At 24.4% G+C, this 22,203-nt stretch overlaps 1 protein-coding gene across 4 annotated transcripts in view; it reads right to left on the reverse strand.

The window, feature by feature from the left end:
- Window positions 1–22,203, reverse strand: part of LOC111625970 (dipeptidyl peptidase 4-like) — a 251,743-nt gene that overhangs the window by 125,017 nt on the left and 104,523 nt on the right. For 3 of the 4 annotated variants that reach the window (XM_023369230.1, XM_023369229.1, XM_023369231.1), the window contains exons 4-8: window positions 7,608–7,702; window positions 7,390–7,464; window positions 7,237–7,289; window positions 7,011–7,092; window positions 5,792–5,912 (exon numbers count right to left, since the gene is read on the reverse strand). In XM_023369230.1, coding sequence (XP_023224998.1) covers window positions 5,792–5,912; window positions 7,011–7,092; window positions 7,237–7,289; window positions 7,390–7,464; window positions 7,608–7,702 — 426 coding nt within the window. Of the gene's footprint in view, window positions 1–5,791; window positions 5,913–7,010; window positions 7,093–7,236; window positions 7,290–7,389; window positions 7,465–7,607; window positions 7,703–9,365; window positions 9,465–22,203 lie in introns of those variants that run through there. The other variant, XM_023369232.1, reaches the window with a different exon arrangement.

The raw sequence follows: 22,203 nt of genomic DNA on the forward strand, positions 1-22,203 counted from the left end.
TAGAAGGAATCAGAATTTATTATTCTTTAACTTTAAGATTGTATTATATCTGTTATGTTGGTTACATTAATTTTTTACCAACTTTGTGGTTAAGGTCATTAACACACTTTTGACAATGTCATGATTTTTTCCAAAATGTAATTTTTGTACAATATTCTAAAGATTTAAACATGGTTTGAAATAAATTTGAACTCATATTCTATAGTTTTTGTTCCATTCAGTTAAGAATTTTGTTTTTCTATTGTAGCCTAAAGATGGCTATTAAAAATGACTGAAAATAAACTTAATCCTGTTAGACTTAAAAGTTTAACAAGCTGTGTTATACAATATAACCATTTGCTACAATATTATAATTAATTAATTATTAAATAGATTTGTCCCTCAAGGTAAGCAGAATTACTTTCTATTAACTTTTTAATAATTATATAAGTTAAACTAATTTTAAGTAATAACTTATAATTATCCTTAGCTTATCAAATTTGTTAATGTTTTATAATGCACTAACAAGCTAGCTAAAAATATTTCTAAAATATTAATAAAACTCAGCTTTAATTAAATTGAATTAATAAGAACAAAGACAAATGACAAAAAATGAAATAAATACATAATTAAAAAAAAATGTTCTAAGATTTATTTTAATATATCTATATTTTAATACATAACAGTATATATTAATGATAGTGTGGCCCACACTGATAAGTAAAATAAACTGAATTCAGTGTTAAAGATGACAACAGTTTATAAATATATAAATAAATGAAAAAGAATGAAAACACAATCATTTAGTAATATGCATGACAAACAATTTTATACTTATATTTACTATTTTATCAACAGAAATTTCTATAAATTATTTTAGACATTGTATATTTAACTTATTCATAACTTTGTTATTGAAAATTCCAACAATTTACATTTATATATAAATAATCATAATTTTTAGTATTTATACTTTGACATATTTGACATTATTTTTGTTATATGGTTTTTTTACATATATAAATAAGTTATCACTTATTTTAAATACATAACTACTCTCCTAACACAACTGAAAACTAACATTGTTTTATTCAAGCAAAAATATTTTTATAACAGTCTTTTTGGATCACTATGATCTAATTCAAAATCTATCCATTATAACAGATGTCTTAATGTTGACTTAATGAATACTGTTTTAATTCTCATTCTAGGTTTTATTTTTAAATCATTTATAAATGAACAGAATAGATTACATTTAAATTTTTAATCTAAATCATATTAAATTTTTACTCAGGTTAATTTTATTTTGTTTTTATTTAACATTTAGAATAAAATAAATATATTAATCTTTCACTGTAACAAATTTTAAATATATTTGTCATAATATATATTGACTGATTCATCCTACATTGAATTAAAAGACACATTAAATATTTGATCTTGGATCACTACAATGTTTGCTGGATTGCAACAAAATTAGTTTATGGCTGTTACTGAAGACTTAAATTTTACATAAAAATAATTAAAATATCAAAATGTTATTTAAAACATATACAATATATTTAAGCAATGTTTTAAATAATGTTTTCTCATAGAATTCAGAAAATGAAAAGAATTTATTGTATTTGTTAAGTCAAACAAAAAAAAAATTAATAAAAATATTATCATAAAATTTTCATTCAAAGAACATCAACTTGCAATTAATTGATAAAATTCATTTATAATTTCATTTAAATAAGTCAATAACTATAATTTTAAATATACAACTGCAAATATTAGTCTTATCTGTAATGTATCTATAACAGTATCATTATCTAAGATTTTGCTTTACATAATTTAAAGATATTAATGTTCTTTAAACACTCAAATATTTACTTTCAGGTATAGTAAATCAACATAAAATTTGAAAACACTAATCAAATAAGTTTTTTAATATGTATATTTATATTAAATTTCCATCTACACTTTAAATTTAATTTGTTTAATAAATTCTTACATTATAAAATATAAAAACATAATAAGTACTTTCTCAAAATATATTGTATTTTTTATGATATAAAAAACTATTCTATAATTTATTTGACAAATTAAGATTACATCAAATTAATAATTACATAAACACATTTAGAAAATCTTATATTGATTAAGACTTCATTTGAAGATTTATATTCATAATTTTGAAATACAATATAAATAAATACAAACAAACACAAAAAGAAAATCTAGTATGGTAAACTATAGGGTGGGCCAAAAGTCACTTTACCACTTAAAAATTAAATAACTTTTTTGCTATTATTATATATATTTTTTTCAGGTTTTTAAAATACAGAATTCAGAAATAAATTATGAGTAAATTAATGACAGAACAATGTGTAAAACTTATTGAGTTTTACTTTGAACATCAACACTTCATTGTTCTTACTCAGAGAGCATACATTGTAATTTCTGCTCAGGTTTCTTTTTATGGGGATATTTGAAACAGCAAGTGTTTATTAATAAGTCCTGAACTCTTGCTGAGCTGAAGGACAATATTTGTCAGGAAATTCGAATGATAAACAGAGTCACTTTGCAAGCAGTTATGGAGTGTGCCATAACTGCTTGAAAGAACTCACCTTTGTGAAGAGGAAAACGAGGGTCATTTAAAAGATGTTATCTTTCATGTTTAGGCNGACATTATTTTTGTTATATGGTTTTTTTACATATATAAATAAGTTATCACTTATTTTAAATACATAACTACTCTCCTAACACAACTGAAAACTAACATTGTTTTATTCAAGCAAAAATATTTTTATAACAGTCTTTTTGGATCACTATGATCTAATTCAAAATCTATCCATTATAACAGATGTCTTAATGTTGACTTAATGAATACTGTTTTAATTCTCATTCTAGGTTTTATTTTTAAATCATTTATAAATGAACAGAATAGATTACATTTAAATTTTTAATCTAAATCGTCACAAGTCTATTCAATGCAGTACAAATTTGGTGTTAGCCTTGTCCNTAATACTTAAGAATATTTTTTTTATATATATATTGTAATGTATAACAAATAATCTAAATTATTTAATACAATATAAAAATAATAATTTGAATTGCATAAAAAATAATCTTATTTACTTTAATATAAAAGAACAACTGAGCAAAATTAAATAATTTTATCTGAAGCACTGTACTATTTTTGTTTCTAATTTTAATGTATATTATTTTTATTTGAAATGCTGTATTATATCTGCTATGTTATAGATAAAGTATGCTTATTAGGCAATTAATGCAGCCCCTATTGAAAATAAGATATAAAAATGAGATGTAAGATATATTAAATTTGAATAAATAAATGAGCACATAAATAAATATAAAAATTGAATACATAAATGAATACAGAAATAAGATATTTGGTATATTGAATTTGTATACATAAATAAAAAAAGTTTATGTTTATTATAATAATACTTATTTCACTCTGCAAAGTTTAAAAAAAAAAATACTACATTTTAAAGTTAATATAATTTATGCATTCACTTTAAACATGTATTTATAATTTAAATTATTATTATTATTCTAATAAAACTTTATATTATTTAATCATAAATATGTCTATTTTGTAGTACTTTAATTCAAATTTTAGAAGTTATTAACTTTATTTACAATATTTTGGTAATTTATTATACAAAATGCTTCAACTTACTGTCTTTATATAACGTATGAAAAGACAAGAGCTAGCAAAAATATAAAATTTTACAACTTCCTTAACTTAATTCAATTTGACATAAATTGTTTATTTTATGAAAATGCACTTCACTTAAGTCACTAATGTAATTTATGATTAATCTAATAAATAATTTTGAAATATATTTTCAAATAAGAAATTTTGTAAAATTTACAATAATAAACATTTTTTATTTTTAAATAAAAGTTTTTAAGTTTTTTGTAAGTCATATATTTAATTAACATAACTAGTCAGGTCATTCATACATGTGTATGTCCAGTATATGTATGTATAAGGAAATAAAACTGACGAAATCAAACCTCTAGAGATGATAAATTTTTAAAATCACAACTGGATAATAAAAAGTTATTGTTTAATGTTTTTTAATGCATTAAATTGCTTTTAAAAGTATTAAATAATATGTTTCTCAACAATATTTTTTAAAAATATATGAAAATAAAAAACTTCAATCATCTAAAATTATCCATTTACTTTTAGCAAAAAATACAAGCAGATTGATAATCATATAAGGTATGGTAAACTATAGGGTGGGCCAAAAGTCACTTTACCACTTAAAAATTAAATAACTTTTTTGCTATTATTATATATATTTTTTTCAGGTTTTTAAAATACAGAATTCAGAAATAAATTATGAGTAAATTAATGACAGAACAATGTGTAAAACTTATTGAGTTTTACTTTGAACATCAACACTTCATTGTTCTTACTCAGAGAGCATACATTGTAATTTCTGCTCAGGTTTCTTTTTATGGGGATATTTGAAACAGCAAGTGTTTATTAATAAGTCCTGAACTCTTGCTGAGCTGAAGGACAATATTTGTCAGGAAATTCGAATGATAAACAGAGTCACTTTGCAAGCAGTTATGGAGTGTGCCATAACTGCTTGAAAGAACTCACCTTTGTGAAGAGGAAAACGAGGGTCATTTAAAAGATGTTATCTTTCATGTTTAGGCCAAAAAAATCTCCAAGATGTGTACATTATAATGTTAAAAAGAAACTTACCATGGTAAAGTGACTTTTGACTCACCCTGTATGATTAACTTCTTACATTGTGGCAAATTACTTTTATTTTTTATATTAATTTAACAGCTTTTTATCTTTTATTTCTTTTGTATGTTGATAATATTTAATAAGATATAGTTTTCACTTAAATTTATCCCAAGATAAAGTGATATCAACTATTGTTATANATGAATAAATAAATATTTTAAAAGTTTTAAAAATCTATATAAATTTAGAATAGAATATTGCATATTTATTTATTTTGAATATCTGAATCATCATTTACATTCTTACTTCATAAAAACATAACTATAGATAAAAAAAAAATGATATAGAGATGACAACTGACTTATAAAAATCTATTATAAATTCTGACAGTGTATTTATTATGTGTAGTTAAAAATTTTATTTGAAAACATTAAGTTATATAGCTTAAGAACATTTTTTTATTTCAAAAAGTTTCTCCATAAAAATTATAGCTCTAAGCTTTTCACTTTTCATCAGCTTTATAAAAATTTAAATTAAACAAATTTATTCATAATTTCACTGGAACTTAATAATATATTACTGGATTAAAATTCTTGCAAAGAGAAAGTACAGTAATAGCAATTTCAGTAGATAAAATAATGCTAATTCTATTTGAACAAAATTTCAACTTTATTTTTTAAGAAGACAAAACTATTAAAATTTTTCAAAAATACCTTTAAAATAAATATAAAAAGCTCATGTAAATACCAACAACTTAAAATCAGAACAAGAACTTAATGATGGAATTTACCCTTAATTACTTTCTGAAACAAGTAAAATAAGAAATTATTCATTTTTCGCCATCATTATCATCATCTGTTTCTGTGTCATAACATTTTGTTGTCTTGACAGGTTGTCAACAACTCTAATTATACTCTATAATGGGCAGAGAGTTTCAAGAACTCCATCAATGATGAACAAAATTTGTTTTCTTACTTAAATTTCCATAAGATTTTTATAAAATTTATAATATCTTGATATTTAACATAAAGATAAAATAAATGGTTTATGATTCAATAAAAATCAAATTTAATTATATATTTTACCTACCTTCATACAGCCAATCAGGAACTCCATGGAATATGTCTCCCTCAAGACCAGTACCAATGATAGCCTGAGCAGTGTCAAAGACACTCGTGAGGTAGTAAATGTTGTTAGCATATACATAAACCTAAAATGGAAAAGAGTTTAGACTATGCAGTCCTCATATAAACTTAGACATACAAAATTTCAATTTTAATTATATTACTAGATAGTAAGACAAATTTGTTTTATAGAAACAACTTTAATGTGTAAGAAATCTTTAAAGTGTGGCAATAAAACCAGAACTTTGTTACTTGATTGTGAGAATTTAAATGTAATGAAACAAAGATTTGTTAAAATATCCTAGACATAATATATTAAATAAATGTTTACATTTCCTTTTCTAGAATAAAATAAAAGTTAAACATTTGCTTATTTATAAATACAATTAGAAGAGTATAAAAATTTAGTTAATATTTTACAGAAATTCTACATAAATGAAAAAAAATATATGTATTAAAATTCATAACAACTATGTAAAATAATTGTTGTGACAGATGTCTAATATATTTATTATTATTTCTTTTAACCAGCATCACTTTGAAAGAAAGAAAAAAAAAATGTAAAATTTATGATATGTAATTAGTTATGGCATTTCATACATTTTTATAAATTTATTTATGTTATTTGATTTTTAAAAATTCAATGAAGCAGTTATTTCATTTTAAAATTCTAATTATGAAAAGCCTGTTCTAAATCCAAATTTATATATAGATAAATGAACCAGGAAATGAAATATATCAGAAAGAAGGAAGTTTTGTGACTGCTAATACTTTACCATCTTACTATTTGAAAATTGCTATGGAGGACTACACAATCACAAGAGTTTCTAATTTATTGTGAAGAGAAGTTTAGTTACATGTGCAGATTACATTCAGCCAGCTGGAACAACTCTCCTTCTACTCCAGTTCTCAAGTGACATGCCAGTTGCAGAAGGTCATCAGTTATTGCCTACATATCACTATGATGACAAGCCTCTCCTGTGACTCTAAATTTAATTAACTGCCCATTCCTAAAACTCTACTTTGGTTCGGCAGTAAAACGTCAGACAAAGTAATCAGTCCAGCAGCTTTATTCTGAATTATTAATGTTGATACAAATGATACCTCATCTTTGACTAGTACACATTACCTGTCAAATCAGCCAAAAGAAAGAATATCCAACAATGTTAAGGTGAACTACTTACCAGTTGATTTCCCTTTGGACCCCAGCCAGCATAACGGAGAAAAGTTTCAGGATTGTCAGCATGAATAAGTGGAATTATTTGCCTGAAAATTTACAGATAATTTTTTTTTTAATTTTAATATAAGTTATTAATCATAATCAACTTATGAATAACACATAAAATTTAACTACAATTAACTAAAATTTTAAAGATAATTTAAATTATAAAAGAAATATAATTTGAATACCTATTTGTCACATTATATATCTTATATTTTGCAATGAAGGAATGTCTAAAAATCTGAAAAATTTTAAAATAAAATAAATAAAAACTGTGTATTCAATATATTATATTTTATATATACATAAATTTATAGATAACAGGTATTATATATACTTACTTTAATAATATCATGTATTAACAATACATACTGCATATCAGCAGATACACTATACTTTTCTATCTTGTTATCCTCCTAAAATAAAATAAAAATAAAAATTATATGGTAAGGTATAGTTTCGAATGTATAAATTCGGACGTTTGATATTTTATTATTAAAATAAAAAGAAAAGAGAAAAAGAAAGAGAATGGAATAATGACTACAGTTTATATACTTACAAATGTTGAATTATGTACCAAAATTCTATATTTTCTTGTTTTTGGTGAATAAACAACAAGATGTCCATCACCATTGCGGAAAATAAGTCTGTCACCTAAAATAATACATATAATTTCAGTATTTTAGATTATGAATAAATAAATATTTTAAAAGTTTTAAAAATCTATATAAATTTAGAATAGAATATTGCATATTTATTTATTTTGAATATCTGAATCATCATTTACATTCTTACTTCATAAAAACATAACTATAGATAAAAAAAAAATGATATAGAGATGACAACTGACTTATAAAAATCTATTATAAATTCTGACAGTGTATTTATTATGTGTAGTTAAAAATTTTATTTGAAAACATTAAGTTATATAGCTTAAGAACATTTTTTTATTTCAAAAAGTTTCTCCATAAAAATTATAGCTCTAAGCTTTTCACTTTTCATCAGCTTTATAAAAATTTAAATTAAACAAATTTATTCATAATTTCACTGGAACTTAATAATATATTACTGGATTAAAATTCTTGCAAAGAGAAAGTACAGTAATAGCAATTTCAGTAGATAAAATAATGCTAATTCTATTTGAACAAAATTTCAACTTTATTTTTTAAGAAGACAAAACTATTAAAATTTTTCAAAAATACCTTTAAAATAAATATAAAAAGCTCATGTAAATACCAACAACTTAAAATCAGAACAAGAACTTAATGATGGAATTTACCCTTAATTACTTTCTGAAACAAGTAAAATAAGAAATTATTCATTTTTCGCCATCATTATCATCATCTGTTTCTGTGTCATAACATTTTGTTGTCTTGACAGGTTGTCAACAACTCTAATTATACTCTATAATGGGCAGAGAGTTTCAAGAACTCCATCAATGATGAACAAAATTTGTTTTCTTACTTAAATTTCCATAAGATTTTTATAAAATTTATAATAAAATTTTTATCATATTTTTAAAAAAAGAATAATAATCACTTTTAAACAGATATATAATTTTATTCATCCAGATCAATTTATATATATTTTTTTAAGTGCACAAAAATTAATATAAACAAATGCTAAAAATACATAAATCATAAATTTTAAATTTTTTAAACAAACTTTGTTTTAAAATTATATAACTGTAATTTGAATAGTGTTTTAGTATCAGAATAATGTCATAAAATATTACTACAGTTAATCACAATATACAATAGTTTAAGTGAAATTTAAGTAACTTCATAGAAACTATCCATAAGATTATAAAAGCATTATATAAAAATTAAAAATGCTTTTATTATTATTGTAGTGAAGTCTTACTAATCCATAAATCATACTTCTTATAAAAACTATTAGTGACTGCTTTGATTGCTTATACAGTATACATATATCCTATGTAATGCAGGAAGCAAGAAGTTTCTGTTATGAATCTTTACAACAGTTATAGGTTTCTTTTACTTTTGACAGTGACAGATGTACCCTGAAGCCAAACCAAGCTACCAGAGATATAAACAACATTATATACATGGAATACTTGTTTTATCAACATCTTCCATAAAATACATAAAAAGAAAAATGTCTTCCTTTGCATAATTTCACGTCAAAATTGCTGAATAAAATATGCAGTATTTGTTATATTTTAAAATATAGTTTAATAATTCACTCTGAAAGTAAAAATGCAATGTAACATTTCATTAAAGTATTATTACATAAAAGTCTAGCAAAAAAAATATTATCTATACTTAATGTTTACACAAGATTCAAAAACAATTACATCATTAAAATTGTAATAAAAATAATTCAGACTACTGAATGAAAAAAAAAAGAGCTAGCATTGAAGACAAACATCACGACCACGTGGTAAACATTAAAGTGAACAAAAGCGCCCTCTAAATATTTCAAATCTGGAATACAGAATTTTAAGATAGGATAGTTCATATTTAAATTTTTATTGTTTATTTTTATTCCTAGAAAATTCTCGAAAGAAATATGCATGCTATAATATATAATAAAATTAAAATTAAAAAAAATGAAAAATAAATAAATGCATGTGTACTGTATTTGTAATCCTAGAAGTATTAATATAATTTTCTACCGAATCCACCTAATCAAAATACATTTATCAAATATAACTAAATAAATAAATAAATAATCCTATCGTTAATTAAAATTGTTATTAATATTATACACATAAAATTATAATTTATTGACGTATACTGTATCTTTGTATTTTTATAAGCGAGAAAAATAGGGTGTTATGGCTGCTTTTTCTTTTTTTTATAATTGTCTTTCGCCTTCAATCTGGAATGAAAAGTTAATTACGTGAAAATCTTCTGATAATGCATCTACTACACTTTGTTATTANGTTATTAATATTATACAGATAAAATTATAATTTATTGACGTATACTGTATCTTTGTATTTTTATAAGCGAGAAAAATAGGGTGTTATGGCTGCTTTTTCTTTTTTTTATAATTGTCTTTCGCCTTCAATCTGGAATGAAAAGTTAATTACGTGAAAATCTTCTGATAATGCATCTACTACACTTTGTTATTAACCATGCGAAAATGACACATGAAAAATTAAACGGGCGAATGTTACCACCAAAGATTTATAGGGTCAATTCTCGGAGGAAAATATAAAAATTTGTAGCGGTCGGCTATAATTTTTGTATAAAATTCTTAAATAAAAAGTCCACAGAACAAAATATCCTTGTTTTTGTTTTTTAAGCTTTGAAGATTTTAAATAATTTTTAATTCGCTAAAAAACACTGCAACATAAATTATCAAATGTTTCTTTCGAAGTTAAAAGGAAAACCTCAGAAAACTGATTTTATAATATATAAAATATATGCCAACACATATTCAATATTATATTGAAAATATCCTGCATACTATTTCGTACTTATATAAATGTAGGTAGCCATAAGCTACCAGCCACATCTCTTTCTGATATGATTGACTTAGAAAAACTGAAGATCGATAAAACTAATAGACAAAATTGAAAAATATAAAAATAGAAACTTGATCTTTGGCATACACGTAGAAAATTTTTCATCAAAAAATCATAGTGCTATCATAAATTCCTTTTTTTTTTATCAAAATTTCTTTAAATATATTGATGACTGTTTCATGTTAAGTTATTGAAAAAAATACAATAAATAAAACTTCAATTGGAAATTAAATTATAGGTAAATATACAAAAATAACCGATTGAATCTACTTATAAAGTTTTTTTTTAAAGCTAGTTAACATTCCAATGAAGACACGCGATTTAGCTATCGGAAGCTTTATCCCAATTCTAAAATATTCTAATCGTTCTGAATGTAAACCAACTTTAAAATATGCTAATAATTTCTTGTTGATATTTTTTGCAAAATTTCATCAAACTCTAAAAATAAACTGATATAAAGTTTTTATTTTCTTTTGCAGAGACCTTGCACTCTTATAGATGCTTTCGCTACGAACGTATCATAAATCAAAAGTTAAGTGAATGAAATGAAAATAATATTTAAACTATTAAAAAAAATAAAAATCCAATGAAACAAAACAATTCACTCTGATGAATTTGGCAGCGAAAGGTTGTACTTTCATCCTTCAAAGTTATGGATAAAGTAAATTTTGCCAGTTGGCAACTATATGCCAATTCATATTCAATAGTACCATCAGAAAATTTGTATCATACATTAATTAATATATTACAATTTTTATAATAAAATGCATTTAATCATCTGAAATTCTTTTTCTATTGTTTACTTTAATAAAAGAATTTTTAGTTAGAATTATCTTTTTTGTATACAAAATTTAAACTACAAGAACTTATTAAAATAAAATTTCTCCTCGAAGCAATTTCTAGTTAGAGAAAATACTTTCTGAATTTTTAAATTAAATTAATCATTATATTTCAGTATTTATATTAACTTAGTTATAAGATTTTATAGACATTAAAAATATTTTTTGTTCTATTTTAATCAAAAATTTCCCGATTCGTCTCCAGTAGAAACGGATTAATATTATATATATACATATACAGTAATTGGAATAAATTTTCGTTATGATCAAATTCAAAATAATAATAATAAACTTTTTAATTATTTAAAATCAAATAATATATTCCCAAAAGATCAAATTTTTCGAAAATATACGAATTTAAAATACTATTAAGAATTAAATAGGTTTAAAAAATATTATAAATTTTTCATACAATACATTGAAATCTTTCAAGGAAAACATTATAAATTTTTTCTGTTCGTTGGACTTATACATTTTATAATATTGTATTTATTTATGAAAATGATTTTATAATAATAATTTCTATGAAAGTTTTATATTTCTGTATACCATCAATTGTTTTATATTCATAATATTTATTTTAAAATTATTCATTCTATAAACAAACGAAATTTTAAATAATTCATAGAAGATAAAACTTCACAAAACTTTATGAAATTCTATTTCTATTTTATTTATAGCTAAGTTATTAGATGACCGGTAGCTAGAGCAGTAAGAGGTCAGCTTGTTACTCTGAGGGACCCGGGATCGAATCCAGGCAAGCAACCCCGAGTTAATTTTTCGTGGATAATCTCTCTTGAATACGTTGTACTTCATCCTTCCCAATGCGGGCTTGGCCGAACCCATAATTGGTATAGGAAAAACCATCCTCTAAACAGCAAAAAGTATTACTCTTTACGACCTGTGGGCACTAAGGGGGCTTATTGGCAGGTTTGTGATCAGGTGTTGAGAGATGNGCAAGATCAACTTCTTTATTCAACCTTTCTATAGTTAACGTTGATAAATAGAAAAACCTGAGAAATATTTTTATATTTTATCAGCTAAAATCAGAATGTCAATATTTCTTTGTCAGATGTCTAACCAAATAAATCGCGGTTTCACATTGGAATTTGGTGAATATCATCGTTGGTAAAGGTATTCCATTTAGATTTTTCATAATATTCTCTGCTAACATTAAAAATTATACGAAAACTACATATTTTCTCTTAATAATTCTGATATATGAGAGATGGAATTTTAAATTTGACACGATTTCTAAAGTGCTAAAGTAAATTATTTTCTGTAGAATATTATTTACTTCACCATTTGCATAAATATTCTACATCTTAGGAAAAAAGATCATCATTGATGGAAAGGATCACTTAAAGATTTGATACAGAAACAAGATGCCAATGATTTTACTACAGAACATTTAATTACAGGATCTATTTTGTAACGTTTTTGACTTATATCTTTTAAAAAAATTCAAAGCAATTTCTGTTCTAAAATTCAACAAAAAAGCACATTTATAATAATTTCTGAATAAATCAATAAATAGAAGAAAAAAAATTGAATGGCAGCGCTTATATAAAAATTAATGGTTGTATTTATTGACAGTTTCCTAAATAATCACTTACTCTTTCGTATTTTAATATCAACAACGTATTTAATATTTAATTACAGAATATAAATGAACTTTAAATTTACATCAAGGGTTANATAAAATTTCAGTTATAAAACAAGGAATAATCCGCAAAAAAATGTAAAATGATGTTAAAACAGTAAGTTTAACATTATTTTATCATCATTAAACATCTATTATAGCTTAACCAACGGTTTTCGAGCTTTGAATAATATTTTTTTTACAGCACAAAAACGTTCTAATATAATAAAACAGGTTCTCTAATTAAAAAATATTAGAAAAATAAATGAGAAATTTGCTTAAGATGTAAGCCATATCGGAAATATATCTAAATAAATTGTATTTATTAGATATGATTCTTTTATGAAAAACTCATGAAATTAATTTTTTAAAGTTATATATAATAAAAGATGCAGCCAATCGCTTTCTTTCGAAGAAGAAAAACGACAAAAGAATCATTCGACTGTAGCTTTTATTATATGAAATCACGCAAGTATCTGATATGATCGTCTGAAAAATTTAAAAAAAAAAGTAAAGTATAAAGAAAAAATCGAAAGTTTTAGTATTAAGCTTATATATATAAAAACATAAAGTTACGAGCCAATTTCCTTAATAATTTTAACAAAAGTTCCATAAACAAGGCACATAAACACTGTTTTGTTGTCTAAGTTCAAAGATGAAGCGAGATTGTTAAGAATTTCACGCAATAATCCACAACTTGATAAACAGTGAAAAGTAAAAGATCTGTCGATCACTAGAAAACATAAGGCAAAAGAAAAAAAAAAGAAAGAAAAAATTCATGGCTCTTAAAATTTATTATTATATTGATTGAAGTAGGAAATAGTTTCTAAAAATTTACGAATTTCTGCTGAAATGAAACTTTAAAAATAACAGAAAAAGAAATTATTTTTCTATGAAATAAAATTTTATCTGGAAATTCGAAAATGTCTCATACTTCAAATTATATTATTCTTTTTTTTTCTATTCATATATTTTATATTAAAGATTCTGAATAAAAATATGGCATTACGATATAACATAATCTGAAAATAGTGCTATACCGATTTTTAAAATCCTAAATCTTCAACAAGATCATACTCTTTTATCTTTGAATATCATAGCTTTGAAAGGCATTTTTCTTTCTTTTGTCTCTAAAACTGTCAAGTATGGTATATTCTGAACTGCATTTGGCTTTATGAAAATATTTTTGTTTTGAATAATTTCTTCTTTATGTTTATAAATGATTCTAAAGTATAATATACTATATTTTCTTTGGATTTTAATAAATTGTTGCTCAGGTTAACGCTCGAAGTATGGTTATATTTTACAGAAAATTTCTTAAAATAATCGTTGACTTATGAATATTATTAATAATTTATAATTTTAACATAAATTTAATTATAAACAAACATTATAAAATTTANTTATTAGATGACCGGTAGCTAGAGCAGTAAGAGGTCAGCTTGTTACTCTGAGGGACCCGGGATCGAATCCAGGCAAGCAACCCCGAGTTAATTTTTCGTGGATAATCTCTCTTGAATACGTTGTACTTCATCCTTCCCAATGCGGGCTTGGCCGAACCCATAATTGGTATAGGAAAAACCATCCTCTAAACAGCAAAAAGTATTACTCTTTACGACCTGTGGGCACTAAGGGGGCTTATTGGCAGGTTTGTGATCAGGTGTTGAGAGATGGGCCCTACTGACATATCTAGGACGGACTACTCCAAAAAATATACGTTTGTAAGTTTTTTGTCCGTTTAAATATGAATTTAACTAAAAGCATACTTTTATATTTCTTCAGTTTTATTTATTTGTTTTATATAATGATACGTAATTTTTATATTTAAAAAACAAAATTATTACCCATTTGTTGAATGCCAAAATTCTTAACTTACACGTATATATTAATCCTAATATATTGTTCTAGAAAATATATTGAGATCTTTTGAAGACAGCTATATTTTTATTTTTTAAAACACGACTATTTACATTGTGCCATCAAAATTTTCCTGACATATTAATGTGTTGGAATGATCGATTGGCTATAGTTTAAATATTAAACTATAGTCAATCGATCCATATTTATCCTAAATACATGAATTTATTCATTTTAACATACTTTTTACGTGCCTTTTAAAATAACCCGTATGAAATGTTTTCTACTTTTCCAGTAGCATCGAATAGAGACTACACTGAAACAAACAAACTGAATAATTTGATCCACAATATTCCGTTTTACCTCAAAAACATTCAATAGAATAAAAATTGATTTCACTGCGTTTAAACAATGTTTGTCAAAATATTTATAGTCAAGGTCTATATTCATATGGCTGAATGGCCGAGGTGATTAAGGCATCAGTCCGCCGCTCTGGGGATACGGGATCGAATCGGGCAGCCAAAAAACCCCAGGAAAGAATAATTTTCCATGATGGTCTGTCTCGGATATGTTAGGCTCTGTCCCTCACCACGTGGTTGCTTCCATTGTCAGGTATGAATAAAAAGTTATCTCAGTACCCACGGGGTAGAAAAAGTTAAAAATGAATTAAAAGTTTAAAAAACTCAAAGTATATTTCTACATAATTTATATTTCTATAACTTATATGCAAAATGAGTTCATTAAATTTCACAAATAAGAATAGTAACTCAAGAATTTTGCATTTTTTTATTTTATTGTAAGTTAAAATTCCATTCTTTTAAAATATTCATTGAAATTCAGTGAGAATTCTAAACGCGCTGAATAAAAAATTGTAATAAAAAACAAATTTTATGATTTATTGAAATACGAGTAACATCCACGGATTGTAAAATCAATAACAATTAGAAGAGAAACGCGCATCCATATTGCATATTCATATTTACATGTATGTGGATCCAATCCTTGTTTCTCTAGAGCCATATAATGTATAGCACTTAAAAATTTATGTAAATGTTTCTGAATCCTGTTGGACACATTTGTCAATATATATTTGGATTTAGTACATGTCTCTTTAACCCGAATTAGTAAAAATTGTGATTTGCAATAGATGAGTACCTAACCTAATAGCTGAGAGAAAGTCTACCGTTTTTACTAATTCGGATTAAAGAGACGCATACTAAATCTACGTATTCATCAGCTACCACACCAGATATTGAGAAGAAATATACATTTGGACAAGAATGAAGAATCTAATCCAAAATATCAAATACATACTAAAGAAAATATATTTTCAAAAATACGGGTGAAGATCCGAAAGATTATTTGAATAATTATTTTAAAAATATACAATTAAAAAACTAAATTTAAGTAACTTAGAATTATAAAATATTTTTCAACTTGTAATATTCTGAACAAATAAGAATATAAGATATAGGTGTATAGATAAGCTTCTCGTCTCTAATGAATTAAATAATTATCTCAAACTATCAATTGGTGGCGATATACGAGGCTTATCAAGCTGTATTGCAGTGTTAGAAGATCGAGATCACATCAATAAAAGGCTAGTTTTATTCGTGGGATAAATTTCGGTCTTCACTAGACTTTCTTCAGTCCACTATTACGCAATTGCCTTCAATATTTTAACTTAATTACTAAAGGTTACATGGTCATATACTACCTGTATACGTTTATATTATAGGTATCAGTATTTATATAATAGTGGCTGAAGAGGATCTAGTAAAGACCGAAATGCATCCCACGAATAAAATTAGTTTTTTATTAGAATGATCTCGATTTTCTAACTCTCCAATAAAGTCTAGTAAGTCTCACATATCTCCACCAATTAGTTTGAGATAATTATTTAAGAATATGAGAATTTAAATGAACTAAAAATGAATTTCCCGTTTTCAACCCTCAAAAATAAAATAATATTTTAAATAGAATCATTTTATAGATTTTCTAATGCAACATAACCAATTCATATATGAATATATAAATATATTTTTAAAAACAATCTAAATTAAGCAATTTTTCATTCAATCTTAAAAACCTGTCCCGGTTTAGCCGATAAATTTGGTTACTCTTATAATATTTCACTTTTAATTCATGGTAAATGTACGAGAAAAAATATACTAAGATAATAACAAAAAACAGAACTGAGATTCATGAATTAAGAATTCAAATAACGATAGGAAAATAGCTTGACAAATTCTACTACATCAATTAGAAGTATATTGGATATCGTTCCGTTCGTTTAGTTAACACATTGCTCCAATTGAAGGAATAGATTTCACGAATTATTTGTCCTACGGTTTTAATAGCAAATTCATGAATTCGTATTTTACAGATCGATTTCAGCGAAGTCTACATTGAAACGTAATTTACCAGCTCATATTTACTTCTGCCTTACAATTCATTATAACTAATAATCAATTCTAGGATTTAAACTATAATTTAGACAAATTTGCGAACACGAATAATATACAATTTTTAAACTGCATCTGATTGAAATCTGAAAATAATAAGACAACTCAAGAAATACTGTAGTTAACATTTATTCTTTTTCTTAAATACTTCTTATAATAAGATGGTTGATGATGTTCATTAAGTTTTTCTTGATGTCAATGCACGGAGAAATCATTTCCTAATGATGAATTGAATGTTTCGATGTTCATAGGTATTTGATTCATTTAGGAATTATTATCTTTTCTTTCGTAAAGAAAACAGAATAAAAGTCGATTCAATTGCAAATATTTCTTACAACTTTCAATAATAATCAAAATTTCTTTTAATTAATAATAATTTCTTTTAATTAGCCACAAATTTAATATAGATTTAATGGGATACGATAATACAATACGTGAATGATTTTCTAAGGAGAGATGCCACCCAGAAGAACTATCTATTGGAAACTAGCACTATTTAGGTGTTAGAAACGTTAAGAAAACCCGGAAAATCCACGTGGTCAGTTCGTTGGTCAGCACGAACCCGCGAGCAACTAATGGTAGTTTTATCCACTCGGCCACTAGTTGGCGTTATATCAAGGGATCTCCTGAAGGATAAAAGAAAGGGGTCGACCTCAAATGAGGGCACATTTAAGAATCAGGACCATTCTGGTGGAAGCAAGGCTTCCTTTCACACTGTAACTTTGAGAAATCTATCTTTAATGTATGGAAGAAATATATTACAGATGATGCAATACATTTATTATAACTAACAACATAAAACTATAGTCTGCTGAAAATTATATAATGTAAAGGCATTTACTGTCTTGTTTCCTGAAAGAGAATTTATTTATTGGTTTTATTTAAGTAATGCATTAATTCATATTTATTCTAAGTATGTGAATTTATAAATTCCATCACAATAATCTTATATCAAAATTATTGCTAAAGGAAGGAAAGTAAACTTATTATTCTGTTGTAAAAGTTCATCCGGACAGTAGTAAATTTCTCAATCATCTTTTCCAAATTTTACATAATTTCCTATATTAATAGAACATTTTCATACAGAATTTTCATGTTTGGATAAATTAAAACCGATTCAACATGCTGAATTCATTATAATGTATAACATAGGCTAAATATATGTAGAAATTTCGATAGACACTTTACGATAATACGTATTAACTCCAGTTTAGTCAGAACTTGCAATTCCAAACATCTGCACACCCATTACTGTTCTCCGTTGCTATGATATTAATACTTTATAATACAGTATTAAACATTTATAATATTATAAATTCATAATTTTCAATATAAAATTAAGTAAAATTGCATAATTTTNTACAAACTTCCACGAAAAATTTCAGAAATTTTCGACAAAAGGCAAGGGAGTTATGAAGCTTTAAAGTGGATAAATCGTGCCTTCCTAAACACACACACATATACTGTATACAAACATATAGAAAAACTTCCAATTTTTTTTCTTTTTTCATTACTCGACGTTTCAAGTTGTTCCTAAGTTTTTGACTTAGGAACAAACAGAAAAATAACTCAAATTTGTAAAATAATTACTATAACATTAATCAATACAGTAAATATTATTTTAAAATATAAATAATTAATATTTTAGTATATTTTATGTGATCTTTATCACATTAATTTAAAAAATTAAACTTTTAAATCTAATGTTATTAAAGAATTTTTAATATTTTTGCATATAAATTTTAATTTTAAAAAAATAGAAGCTGTTAATAGTAATTATTTTAATATATAAAGACAATATTGTCTGCTTAAGTGTACTTAATACTTAATACCATTTACGTGACATTATTCTTCTATTCATAAATATTAATATGTATGTATCTATATTAGTTTAAGTAACTTTTAAATATTCGCTATTAGCTATGATCCTCTGTTAATGAATGTTAAAATGCCTATGTGAAAAATAATTAAACTTTTGATTAATTGTCATATTGACATGTAATGGTTTAAAAGAATTCTTTGTAAATAAAATCTTACAAGATCATTAATAAAGTTAATTAAAACGTTAAGGTTTTTGTAAATGTTATTTAAATTTTTACTTAAGCAATTGATTTAGAATTGTAAACAGAAAAATAACTCAAAGCATTGAAGCGTTATGAATTAGTTCAAGTAAATGCTTTTAAATCATTATATGCTCCTATATTGTATCATTAAAAATGTTAAATCTTTTCAGAGATTTATTTACAATGAATAAATATATACATATCCTACAAATTTTATTAATTAATTTATTTTTGATTTGAAATAATAAAAATTTAATGAAATCTGTCAACAAAATGGAATTTAAAATATGTATTTTTATATTTTTCACAACAAATAAATATTTATGAAAAATTAAATTTTTAACAGAAATTTTTCCTCACCTATTTAATATTCAAAGTTAATATTTTTCATAACGTTTCATCAACAACGTATTTAATATTTAATTACAGAATATAAATGAACTTTAAATTTACATCAAGGGTTATAAATGTGATTGTATAATTTTATTACTTTGTAATAATACTTAATATAATTTAAGATTGTCAATAATAAGATGGTTAAATATTCATTTAATTTAACAATTTCGAGTCCCAAATTTACCTTGGAATTCTAACTATTTATAAATCTGTCTGTGAGAGATTGGAATTCATAATTTGAAACGATGAGCGATATTTATAGTTAATACTGTATAATAATTTCCTCCCTTTATCATAATATAATTTTCCTTATTTCTGTTATATTATCTAAGTTACAGCCTTTATATTATTGCAGACATTTGTAATTAATCAGTTTGAGAATTATCTGTATTAATGAGNTTATGTTTGATTTTAACGTGAACAAACATATTTAACAAAATTACAATGCTTAAGATATTGAATTTCAGCATTATTTTATACTATATAAGGTTTCTCTATTCAATACGTTATAAACAACATATACAACTTTTATAAGACAGAACAATGGATTCAGAAACTACGATGATGTTTTGAATTCGCTATTTTGGTATAAAATAATGGGGAAAAAAGGAAAAAAATACATTTTAGAGATCTCTCGACTTCATATTGCCATATTTTAAAATTTCATGTTTTGTCACTCCTCTAGTTATGACACTGCATATTCAATTCTCAATCCGTGTTGTAAGGATGGAAGATTTCTTTACAACATGATACTTTTATCAAAATTAAATTTAAAATTTTATATTTTCTTATAATATAGAATACTCATTCATTTATTATGAATCACACAATGGTAGATTATTTAGAAAACGAGTAGAAAAAAACAGAAAAAATACATTTTTCTATATACTTTTTGACATTTAACTAAGGAGAACAAAAATAAAAACGTGCTAATTTATATACTGTTTTTGTTTTCGGTCTGTAATGTAAATTATTAAAGTTATTAAGCATTAGATTATTATTTTTCCGGCTCTGTTATACAGGCTATAACAGAGGGAAAGTATGGCGATCGGTCAAAAAAAGACCCCCCCAGATATTTACATTTTTGGATCAGGGCACCTGGAAACGTCGAGAAATGCAAAAAACCTTCAGGGGTTTTTCTGTATGTATAGGTGTTAATGTGTGTGTCTGCGTATGTGTGTGAAGGGGCACGATTTTGTTCACTCTCTTTGAAGCTTAATAACTCCCGTACTTTTTGTCGAAAATTTCTGAAATTTGGCAGGGAAGTTTGTATATTAGAGGGACTGATGCTATTAAATTTTAGTGGTTAAAGGTCTAGGGGATGGAAAGATAAAGAGTGTCATATCTCGAGTAGGGTGAGATTTAATGACGCTTTTACTCGTTATTAGCATTTGCATTTTTCTTTTTTTTTTTTTAATATAAAACCCATTCCTTTCCTCAAAATTAAGCTTTTTGCCATTTTATAATAATTAAAAATATATAAAAAATTTTAAAATAAAATATCATAACAGATGGCGCCACACTCGCAGTTTTAAATGTCTCCGGAAAAGTTAAGCAACTCGTTGCTGGAATCTTTTTAAAGCTGTTACTGTAGAATTGTTATCAGTCATCTAACGATTTCAAAATTAGCTTAAGCAGAAAATATGCTATAGTAATTTGCTGAATATAATAAGGATTCGGCTACAGTTATCAATACTTTCTGGAAAATAGGTATTTTAAAGCCATCTTTTCATGTTATCAGGCTCAATATGTGAAGAATAACGCGCAATTGCTATCTGTTATTTTAACCAATGTTTCTAATGGTTATTTACTCACAGTTCATTAGTTTAAATTGCTAGAATTTTAAAATTATATACTAGATAAATTACTATTTATTAATAATAAATAAATAAATCTTTAAGTATGTTTTATATAATCATTTATCCTGTCTTTTTTAACGTCAGAGCTAATAAAACTAGAATTTCCAGTAATTATATTTACTTATTCCGCTTAATGTTATCAGTCAGTTAATAATATTAGCTTAGGAGAGTCACAAGTTGATTACAATAAAAGGATTGTACAGTATATAATAATAACTAAACAGATATTATTAAAGCTAAAGTCAATTTTAATTTTAATCATTTTTACTAAATCAAAATAAACATAAAAATAAACATAAAATATATATGTATATTTGAACAAATATTTATATATTAAGTTAATGGAAATGATTTACCAAAGGCAAAACTAAGTTCAATTTTCTAGTTATTTGCTTCTTGAAAATCTTTCTTTATCTTGAAAAATAGTCAAAACATGTTAAAAATATAATTTTCAACCTTTCTATTTAAAAATTGAGTATTTATCAGTAGATAAGAATGTGTGCGACGGTTTACTTTACTCAAAAAAAAAAAAAAAAAA

Source organism: Centruroides sculpturatus, unplaced genomic scaffold (assembly GCF_000671375.1).
Source record: "Centruroides sculpturatus isolate CEXI.00-Female unplaced genomic scaffold, Cexi_2.0 scaffold63, whole genome shotgun sequence".
Taxonomy (NCBI): Eukaryota; Metazoa; Arthropoda; class Arachnida; order Scorpiones; family Buthidae; genus Centruroides; species Centruroides sculpturatus.